This window comes from Hordeum vulgare, chromosome 7H (assembly GCF_904849725.1).
Source record: "Hordeum vulgare subsp. vulgare chromosome 7H, MorexV3_pseudomolecules_assembly, whole genome shotgun sequence".
Taxonomy (NCBI): domain Eukaryota; kingdom Viridiplantae; phylum Streptophyta; class Magnoliopsida; order Poales; family Poaceae; genus Hordeum; species Hordeum vulgare.
This window is the reverse complement of record NC_058524.1, coordinates 331,797,440-331,808,736: the sequence shown is the minus strand read 5'-3', so window position 1 is coordinate 331,808,736 and position 11,297 is coordinate 331,797,440. Positions and strand designations below refer to the sequence as shown.

Genomic DNA, 11,297 nt, shown 5'->3' with positions numbered 1-11,297 from the left:
TTAGGGAAACGCTTCCACCCGGCACGCCGTTCGGCAGGTCGCGCGGGGCGCGCGCCTTGCTGGCAGATGCTTGCAGCATTTTTTCGTCAATTTGCTGCAACCGTGTATTTTTTTAATACAAACCTTTTCAATGCAACTTTTTTTCTCGTGTAAATTTGTTACATTTGTCCAGTAAAAAGCTGCATATACGTTTGGTTGCAATTCCAATTCGTCGATTTTTTCGTTACAATCGATGTCTTTTATTTTTGCTACAACCGTGATAATTTTTGCTACAACCGACATCATTTTTTGCTGCAACCGTTCACTAAAAAAGTTACATACACGTCCACGTGGATATTTGTTACAACCGGCGTTTGACTATTGCTATCACGCACCATCAGATTCGTTTTTTTTCTACGATCATGTAGATATTTTTTTGCTATAAATTTTGTTTTTTGTTGAAACATTAAAAATTTGCTGACAAATTTTACTGCATCAAAAGAAAAAATGTTGCGCGCGGTTTGATGGATTGGGTGGCGGCCGGCGCCGGCGCCGGCGCAGATCACTCCCCTTCTAATTAACTCCCGTTTCGATACAAACAGAAACACGCGGACAGTGGTTGTAGTTGCGCTGTCACCCCGCTCGGGTCAATTCCAGTCAAAAGTTCCCCTTCGCTTACCCACCTCCTCTCCCTCTCGAACCCTCCTACCCTTCCAAACCCTAGCATTTTCCCTTCCCATCTCGAGCTGCCTATGGCCGACGGCGAGCCGGAGGCGCCGGCAGAGGATATCCATCCATGCCCGGAGGCGTCGTCAGCCGAGGTGGAGAAGCACCCGCCGCCGGAAGCCCCCGAGGCGTCTCCGGCCAAGACGAAGCCAGAGAAGAAGGTGGTGACGGAGACGCTGGTGAAGGAGGTGAGCAAGTCGGGACCGAAGGAGATAGAGAAAGAGGTGAAGGTGAAAGTGGAGAAGGAGAAGGAAAATGTGGAGATCGAGGCGACGCTGCAGCCGACCGGAGCTGGCACGGAGGCTCCCATCCTTGCGGTGCCGATGTTGGCCGTGCCGTGCTTCATCGCTCCTCCAGGGTTTGCGGTGCGTGTGCAGTTTTTATCTCGGTTGCGAGGGCATTTGGTTCCATATGATGCATTCAATGTTGAACTTGTAATTCCACTGCCTGGTTTCAGTAGCTAGGTTAGTTCTCTTTCAGTTAGCAGAATAAACGGCCATGTGGCCAGGTAGTTTAGCTAGGTAGTTTAGCTCCCGTTGGAATAGCTCAATTCAGTTAGAAGTAGCTAGCTTCGCGCGGCCGTTGCTGGGCATGGGATGGCATGCTAACGCAGTCGGTGGCACGCCCGCATCACCCGGACCGCGAGCGTCGTGGGATGGCACGGCCGGTAAGCTCGCGGGCGTGGTAGATCTTTTCCTGCACTTTGTTTACTAATAAGAGGAATAGAACTGAGAAAAGCTGCAGTCAGTGCGCAGCACAAAAACCTCCCGTGTTCGTCTACCTCTCGCCCGAGCGATCTAGTGAGCTTCTCCACCCCTGTGTCCTCGGTTCCAACAAGTGGCATCAGAGCCGCGTCGTTCCTTGGTGACCATGGCTGGTTCGATCTCCCCGGGAGCTGCTGGGAGGAGCGGCAACGACGGGGCACGCTTTGTGACCCTTGACCGCGGTCGTAGCCGCGGTCGCAGTCGCCACCGCCGGCAGGGAAAGGAGATCGTCGTGCACGAGCGCACGATCCAGGAGCGCCTAGTCCCAGGCGGTACCATGGTGTGGCCAATGCTCACGCCGACGAACTACTTCGAGTGGTCCATGCTGATGCAAATCAACATGGAGGCAAACCTGATGTGGAACGCGGTTGAGGGGAATCCGTCGAGCGTCCCCAACGACAAGGCGACGCTGGCGGCGATCCTACGATCCGTGCCGCCGGAGATGGTGGGCGCGATCGTGGTGAAGAAGACGACAAAGGAGGCATGGGATACGATCAAAACCATGCGCATGGGCGTTGCACGCGTTCGCGAGGCCACGACGCAGAGGCTTTGCTCCGAGTTCGAGTCGATCGTGTTTCGCGACGGTGAGATGCTTGACGCTTTCGGCATGAGGATCACGTCGGTCGTCAACAACCTGCGGTCACTTGGCGACACCTTGGATGAGGTGAGGGTGGTTCAGAAATTCCTTCGCGTCGTCCCGTCTCGCTACAGGCAGATTGCTCTCGCCATCGAGACGATGCTCGACCTCAACACGCTCTCTGTTGAGGAGCTCGTCGGTCGCCTGCGCTTCGTGGAGGAGCGCTACCTCACCAACGATCAAGGTGGAGGAGGCGGGGCACAGCTGCTGCTGACAGAGGCACAGTGGCTCGCGCGCAAGAACCAGCGCACCCAAGGCCAGAACAGCGGCCAGGGCGGCGGTCAAGGCGGGCAAGGCGGACCAGGCGGGTCCGGCGGATAGGGCGGCGGTGGAAATCGACGCCGCGGCAAGCAGCAAAATCGTCGGGGCGAAGGCCAGGGCGGCGGTGGAAACGACGGGCGCGACGGCGCGTCGAACGGAGAGCGTGATATGTCCCAGGTCAAATGTTACAACTGTAACAAGCTTGGGCACTTCTCGAAGCAGTGCACTGAGCCACGACGTGAACGCAAGGATCAGGCGAACCTTGTGGTGGCTCACGATCAAGATGATGAGGCGGCTCTCCTTCTCGCCACGGTCACCGCCCTCACTGTCACCACCGAGCGTCCGGTCAAGCGCGTTCTCCTGAACGAGGAACGCTCCCAGGCGCGCGCTTCTCAGCAGGACGGTAACTGCGACACCGCCCGGTATCTGGACACTGGGGCAAGCAACAATATGTCCGGCCGCCGCGAGATCTTCTCCGAGTTCGACGTAGGAGCACGGGGAACTGTGAAGCTTGGCGACGGGTCCAGTGTGCAGATCGAGGGAAGAGGGACAATCCTGTTTGAGTGCTGCAGTGGGGAACACCTGACGCTCTCAGAGGTATACTACATCCCACGACTTTGCAGTAACATCTTGAGCATCGGTCAGATGGATGAGCTTGGGTGCGAGACGACGATCCATGCTGGGGTCCTTCGTCTCCGCAACCCTGACGGGCGACTGCTCGCCTGCGTAGAGTGCAACGCTGGGCGCCTCTATGTACTCCGCTTGTCTCTGACCAAGCCGGTGTGCCTGCTGACGAGTGGCGACGACAAGGCGTGGCTGTGGCACTCTCGCTACGGCCACCTGAACTTCACGGTGCTGCGCGACCTTGCGCGCCTGGAGATGGTGGATGGCTTGCCCCTCGTTGATCGCGTGGGTCAGTACTGCGACGGGTGTGCGCTAGGGAAGCAGCACAGGCTCCCGTTTCCGCAGGCCTCCGCATACCGCGTAGAGCGCGCGCTCGAGCTCGTCCATACGGACCTATGCGGGCCGATCAAGCCAGCAACAACTGGAGGTAATCGATATTTTTGCTAGTCGTTGATGATCACTCGCGATACATGTGGTTGGAGGTGATCACATCCAAGGCTGAAGCGTTCCAGCGTTTCAAGAAGATGAAGGCTCTGGCCGAAGCAGAGTCTGGACGCCGGCTCCTGGCGTGTCGCTTCGATCGGGGCGGCGAATTCAACTCCGTCGAATTCCTCCTGTACTGCGAGGATGGAGGGATCAAGCACTGCACCACTGCGCCGTACACGCCTCAGCAAAACGGCGTGGTCGAGCGGCGAAACCAGACCGTGGTGGAGATGGCATGGTGCCTGCTCAAAAGCATGGACGTGCCCGCCACGTTCTGGGGAGACGTTGTCAAGACCGCGGTGTACCTGCTCAATCGATCCCCCACACGCAGCGTTGACGGACAGACGCCGTATGAAGCCTGGCACAAGAAGAAGCCGGCAGTCCACCATCTCTGCACCTTCAGGTGCGTCGCTCACGTCAAGCGCGTCGGCCCCGGCATCGACAAACTGGCTGACCGCTCGACGCCAATGATCTTCCTTGGGTACGCGGAGGGAGCCAAGGCGTATAGGGTATTCGATCCAGCCACGAACAAGATGCACGTCACACGCGACGTTGTATTTGAAGAAAGGAGGAAGTGGAACTAGATGCCAGTCCCAGGAGCTGAGGCGCGCCCATCGGACGAACACCTCGTGGTCGTCTATGGTGACGAAGAGATCGTCGACCTGCAGACTCCTCCGACGACCGCTGACGGAACGCCTTCCCCACCGTCCATGCCGGCAGGCTCCCCCATCGCATCGACATCGTCGCCAGGCACTCCTGTCTCCGAAGAGGACGGATGGGCGACGTGACCATACGCCGCCCCACTACCGCAAGATGAAGCATGTCCTCGCAGAAGTGGATGCAGTGGCAAGGGAAGAGCACGTAGGTCTCTGCCTCGTTGCCGTGGACGAGCCTGACAGTGTCAACGAGGCTCTTGATGAAGCGTGCTCGAAGAGTGCCATGGACGCCGAACTGACGGCGATCCGCGGCAACAAAACGTGGGAGTTCACTGCGCTCCCGGCGGGCCACCGCGCCATAGGACTGAAATGGGTCTTCAAGGTTAAGAGAGACCCCTCCGGCAAGATTTTGAAGCACAAGGTGCGCTTGGTGGCGAAAGGCTATGCAGAGCGCCAGGGCGTGGACTACGACGAGGTGTTCGCGCCGGTGGCTCGCATGGAGACAGTGCGACTGCTGCTGGCGCTGGCAGCGCACAAAGGTTGGCAGGTCCATCACATGGATGTCAAATCGGCGTTCCTCAACGGCGATCTGATTGAGGAGGTTTACGTCCACCAGCCACCTGGTTTCGTCATCGCCGGCGAGGAAGGGAAGGTGCTTCGACTGCACAAGGCCCTGTATGGTCTGAGACAGGCTCCACGGGCATTGTATGCCAAGCTCGACACCTCCCTCTCATCACTTGGATTCGAGCGTAGCCCCCTCGAGCATGCGGTGTACAGGAGGAGCACCGCAGCAGGGACACTGCTCATCGGCATATACGTGGACGATTTGATCATCACCGGCACCAGCATCGACGAGATAACTGCATTCAAGGAGCAGATGTAGAGGGTGTTCGACATGAGCGACCTTGGACTCCTAAGCTACTACCTTGGGATCGAGGTGCGTCAGAAGGATGGAGAGATCACGCTCTGTCAGAACGCCTACGCCAGGAAGATCCTTGATGCGGCTGGGATGAGGGGGGTGCAATCCCTCGGACACTCCGATGCAAAGCAGGCTCAAGGTGGGCAAGACGGGCGCCGGCGAGCTCGTGGACGCCACACGATACAGAAGCGTCGTCGGGAGTCTTCGGTACCTCTGCAACACAAGGCCCGACATCTCCTTCTCGGTGGGGATGGTGAGCAGATACCTGGAGGCTCCGGCGGCTTCTCACTGGGCTGCCGTCAAGCAGATACTGCGCTACGTGAGTAGCACTCTGAACCACGGCTGTTGCTACAAGCATGGAGGCACAGCAACACCGGCGGTGATCGGCTACAGCGACACGATCACGCCGGGGACGTTGATGATCGGCGGAGCACAACTGGGGTTGTCTTCTTCCTCAATTCCAGCTCGATCACATGGACTTCACACAAGCAGAAGGTCGTCGCCATATCGTCTTGCGAGGCCGAGTATATGGCGGCGGCAACCGCAGCCTGTCAAGGTGTGTGGCTGTGCAGGCTCCTCGACGAGCTCACCGGCGACACTCCAACGAAGGCGAAGCTGCGCGTCGACAACAAGTCGGCGATTGCTTTGAGCAAGAACCCGGTGCACCACGACAGGAGTAAGCATATCGACATCCGCTATCATTTCATTCGTGAGTGCATCGACGACGGCAAGGTGGAAGTCAACCACATCGGCACTGACGGACAACTTGCTGACTTCCTCACCAAGGCGCTAGGACGGATCAAGTTCATTGAAATGCGACAGAAGGTCGGCATTGCCATGGTGAGCGCCAGGCGTCGGAATTAGGGGGTGAATTGTTGAACTTGTAATTCCACTACCCGGTTTCAGTAGCTAGGTTAGTTCTCTTTCAGTTAGCAGAATAAACGGCCATGTGGCCAGGTAGTTTAGCTCCCGTTGGAATAGCTCAGTTCAGTTAGAAGTAGCTAGCTTCGCGCGGCCGTTGCTGGGCATGGGATGGCATGCTAACGCAGTCGGCGGCACGCGCGCATCACCCGGATCGCGAGCGTCGTGGGATGGCACGGCCGGTAAGCTCGCGGGCGTGGTAGATCTTTTCCTGCACTTTGTTTGCTAATAAGAGGAATAGAACTGAGAAAAGCTGCAGTGAGTGCGCAGCACAAAAACCTCCCGTGTTCGTCTACCTCTCGCCCGAGCGATCTAGTGAGCTTGTCCACCCCTGTGTCCTTGGTTCCAACATTCAATGGGTCTTAAAAGTTTAGAGTTATCATGGTTATGAGCATGGCTAGCTCAGGTTGTGTCTGGACTAAAGGATAAACACGGTATGGTGTTCAGTCGCTTGGGTATGGTTAGTGCTAGCGCCGATACTGAAACAGTGGCGTACTTTGAAATATCTGTTTGGTGATTTTGGAACCTAGTTAGTTTGGCAGTCAGGACCAACAACTAACCGCAGTATGATGATCTGTCATGTGATAGTTGGTTTCAGGAATGGTGCTAGACGAGGTGGATACTGGTGGCCATCTTTCATAAAATCATAAATCACGTGCCATTCTTAGGTTCCCTCTGCAGATATCGGGAGTTGGCTTGTATCTAGAATCATAGTTCATAATTTCCAGGTACCCGATCTAGAAGAGATGGAGACTAGTGGCCATGTTTTGGAACTCATGTACCTGGGCTAGATAGTGTTTGCGTGATTTTTATTGCAACATATTTAATCATCACTCTGTCATCGTTTCTGCTTATTGTTGCTACTGCCATATTTGGTGATAAGGCTGGGTTGGTATTAATACTGTCAAAGAAGCAGAATTCCCTAGGGTTAAACTATGAAAGCACATAAATTGGTTGTGTTTTCAGTTCTCAGGTTTAGACGATCCTTATGGTATTTTCTGTACTTAGGTTGTTTGTTGAAGAAGTGTTGCTATCGACACAAGTTACATTTTTTTTGGTGAACTTCAGCATACCCTGCAATCGCAATTTAATTGTTCTAGGAAAGTTTCATGATTTGGCCAATGGAAAAGACATATAGATATGCATATGCAGTTTAAGTTCATAATGTTGAATAAAAAACATTATGATAAATTTAGCAGAAGTGTGTGCTTGATTCAAGGAGCAATATCAATTAACTAATTGTATAAGTATGGGAGGTATACTTAGTTGTATACTTGCCACCTCTTTGTAGTTGTTGCAATATATATTGTTTGTCACCATACATGCTTATTGTCTTAATACTAGTAGATTACACTTAAACAGGAAGATATACACATGTTTCTTCCTATAGCATGCTACACATGTTTCTTCCTATAGCATGCTACACATGTCCTTTCTAGAAATGCAGTACTACATACTCCCTCTGTTCCTAAATACTTGTTGTTGGAGAGAACTAGAGTAGTTCTCTCCAACAAAAAGTATTGTGGTACGGAGGGAGTAGGTTTTTACAAGAACCTTCTGGTTTTTATGCGAATGGATCCATATTATCACCTTTTTTTTCAGTTACGGTCCTTTATTTTGGTTTGTTCATCAGACTTGTCAAATATTATCTTTTTGAAAATAGGGCCAGTTTGCAATGAGCCATCAAGCAGCTTTGTCAAGTGTTACAGCTCAGGCACAAATACAATTGCAATCACCAGCCTCATCTGCATATTCAGAAGGGCTGCCGAGTCCATTTCCACATCCTATAACACCTAAAGCTATTCGGCCACTACAGCAAGCACCATCAGTAACTCAAGGAAGTGTTGGAAGACCAATTGCAGAGAGGCCATCCTCATCTGAGTCAAAATTGCAACATCATGCAGCTATAAATATTGTGGGTGATGGCTTCAATTGGAGGAAATATGGTCAGAAGCAAGTGAAAAGTAGTGACAATTCTAGGAGCTACTATAGATGCACAAACTCAAGTTGTTTGGCTAAAAAGAAAGTTGAGCATTGTCCTGATGGCCGTATTATAGAAATCATATATAGAGGAACACACAGTCATGAACCACCACAGAAGACCAGATTTGTAAAAGAGAGGTTGCCTCATATTTATGTCCCCCCCATAGGTGATGAAACTCTGCAACTTGCGAACAGTGAAATTGTGGAATCCCGTACAATGACATGTAAATTAAACAAGAGTGAGGCCATCGAAAATTCTGAACAGCAGCTCTTTTGCTCAAGTGATTGTGAAGGGGATGTTGGTAATAAGTCAGAAGATGAACATCGTAGTGCAGAGTCGCAGCCAAAGCGAAGGTCATTGTGCTGTTGCACTATCTGTGCCATTCGTATACTCACATTTTTGTTATTTAGTTGTTCTTACCTTTGTTTTCTTTATTATATTATTCTTTGAACAGGATAGTTGAAGCGACGACATCTAACTTAACTCCAGTTCTCCGAACTGTCAGGGAGCAAAAGATTATCGTGCAGGCTGCAAAGATGAGCGATGGGTACAGATGGCGTAAGTATGGGCAGAAAATTGTGAAGGGAAATCCAAACCCAAGGTTTGTGTTGTTATTGCTTACCCATGATTACTTCAGTGAAACCATTAAACATTAAGGCTAGTTCTATTCTAGGTGCTTATTAATGATGGTGCACGCTTAACCTCGTTATATAATGTTTCTGAGAAAATTAGCTCAGTATCTATGCCTAAACTGACAAAAACATCTGGTGTGAGGATGACCAAACTGACCAAAACATCTGGTGCGAGGATGACCAGGGTTGTAAATACTGTCTTAGTAGCTGCCTAGGTGCTCAGTGGAGCACTACAGTCAGTTCTACTTGCAAAGCTGGCAATGATCAGAGCTGGAAGACAATGTTTTTTCGCTGCTCAAACTTCCACAGCTTTTCTGCATTCTCTCCATTCTATTTATTCAGACTTGGAGCATCTCCAACAGGCTCGCTTAGCCTCGGCGCGGTATAATTCTTCTACAGCACCAAAATAGTCTTTTTGCGCGCGGGAGCGACGAAGATGTTTTCCAGATGCACAAAAACACGGCGCCCAATCCAGCAGCCCCACCTGCAGCAGCCAGCGCGCACGATCCGGTGCCCAAAATTTGCAGCCCGGGATACCGCCTTTTAGCGCATGCGCTAAAGTTTTTTGTGCGTGCTCTATATTACAGCGTCAGCTGGGTCGCTGTTTTTTGTCTCCGGTGCACAAAAACGATGTTTTTTAGCGCGCGAGGCATTTTTTGGGCGCCTGTTGGAGACACTCTTATAGAAGGAAACTGGGGATGTGGCCCTAACTTTGCGCCTCCGTGATCCACAATGCTCGTGCCATCCCACGAGCACATCAACAAGCCGCAAGACTCGCTCCAGGCTGTGAAGCCTTCGAGCTAAACTAGCTAACTCGCCAAGCCTAAACCTTTTCGTGAATACGCAAATCTTGCGTATCATTGCATTGATAGAAAGAAATCAGAATCAGTACATAAGAGTGTACAACACATATCACGAGAAGGGGTGAACACGGACCCGGAGCAAAGAGACACGAGATGCTCGAAAGGAAAAGACCACAACTGAACCACCAAGCCAAACCCAAATACAGGGGCAAGCCTAATAAGAAAACTTCAAACATCTACAGTTCCAACATCGGGGACGCCACGAGCAAGCAAGATGATGCCTTCAAGAAGGGGAGCGACGCCGTGACGCTGCCGCCATTTGATCCGAAGAACCGAATCAAGGATTTCCCCCGGTGTTCGAAGAGGGGGCATGGATAGTGGCCAAGGCAATGCCTCCAAGAAGGGAAATGACACCCGTAGGTGCCGTCGCTGCCAGAGTCGGCAAGCCGAGCAGGGATTTCGCCCTGGCCTGAGTCCGAGTGATCCCATTGCCACAGATTAGGGTCCGAAGATGAGGAAATCGCCTTGCTGGCAAGATCACCACATTGGGAGAGGGTGGGTGGTGTTGCGCCTAGCGCCAAAGGGTGTCATCGGCGACGCCGAAAAACATGAGCTTTGGAGTTGGCATGCAGTGGAGGTGGACGGAGTCGGAATGCGGCATGGGGTAGAGAGCCAACATGAAGGATGGGATGGCGATCGACGCACCGGCAAGCTAGGAGCCGGAAAGAAGCGCATATCCAAGCTGTTGGGGATGGAGACGCGAAAACACTGACAAGCCAGAGGCTGGAGAGGACGCAACAACTGAATCACCGGCCGGAACCACCGCGTCGGCAAGGGACGCTGGTAAGCCGTGGATGCTGGAGAACGCAGGTCCATGTCTGCCAGGACCGGAGCGGTGCCGAGAGAGGGTCCACCACTAGGCCTCAACCGCCCACCAAAAGAGACCACCATGACCACACAAATCGGAGTAGAACAACACCATAGCTCGGACGAGGGGTTGCCAGAGACAAGGAGCAGCCTGCAACAGGGCAGAGCTAGAGCCTTAGCTCTTATGGCCTCCTCCACCACCCAAAACCGCGCCCGTGTCAACAGTAGTAGCACAGGGGGAGCGTGCTGCCGTGGGAAGAGGCGGCCAGGGGAGGAGCAAACCGAGCTTGTAGCCATGCCGGGCCGGAGGACGCAACAACCGGAGGGAGTGGGGGTGGGGAAGGAGGTCACCAGATTGCATTTGGGCGTGCCGGGCGAAACCGGGGGGGGGGGGCACCGGGACGCCTCCGCGCGGATCGGTCAGGGATTGCCGGAGACGAGGGAGGCGACATTGGAGAGCAGATCTGGTGGTGTCCCGGCCAGATCAAGCACGCACGGGGGTTGGGGGGTGGGGTCCGTGGGGTGGGGTGGGGGTGAGGGCTCTAGCCCTCGAGACCGCCCCGCCACCACCTTCCCTGCGCGCAGCGTTGCGGGGAGCGGTGGTGGGGCTAGGAACCTGAGCGGCGGTGCTGCCTAAACTAACGAAACATAGACAATAACAAAAGGGATGCATGGCAGCGAGGTAGCCTGCCATGGCAGTAGAACTGGCAAGGTTTATTTCTAACATTCTCCCCCCCTAAGCCTTGCGGTCCCTACTTTATTTTGTCGATGCTAATCCTACTCCTCAGCTATTGGAACCCGATTCTTCGAAGTGGCTTCGTCAGAATGTCTGCGAGCTGCTGATCAGCGCATGTGCACTCCACCATGACCTTTTTCTCTTCCATGCACTCATTGATGAAGTGAAAGCATATGTTGATGTGCTTGCTCCTGTCGTGGTGAACGAGGCTCTTGCTTAATGAGGTTGCTGATTTGTTGTCCACCTTCAGGACCGATGGACCCACCTCCTCCCCAGCCAGATCTTTCAACACCTGGGCAACTAGA

At 53.2% G+C, this 11,297-nt stretch overlaps 1 protein-coding gene across 1 annotated transcript in view; it reads left to right on the top strand.

Annotated features, from left to right (window-relative positions):
- Positions 1 to 597: 597 nt before the first annotated feature.
- Positions 598 to 11,297, top strand: part of LOC123413258 (probable WRKY transcription factor 4) — a 29,036-nt gene continuing 18,336 nt past the window's right edge. Inside the window, exons 1-3 of the mRNA XM_045106197.1 lie at positions 598 to 1,070; positions 7,634 to 8,307; positions 8,409 to 8,555. Coding sequence (XP_044962132.1) covers positions 732 to 1,070; positions 7,634 to 8,307; positions 8,409 to 8,555 — 1,160 coding nt within the window. The 5' untranslated portion in view covers positions 598 to 731. The remainder of the gene's footprint in view (positions 1,071 to 7,633; positions 8,308 to 8,408; positions 8,556 to 11,297) is intronic.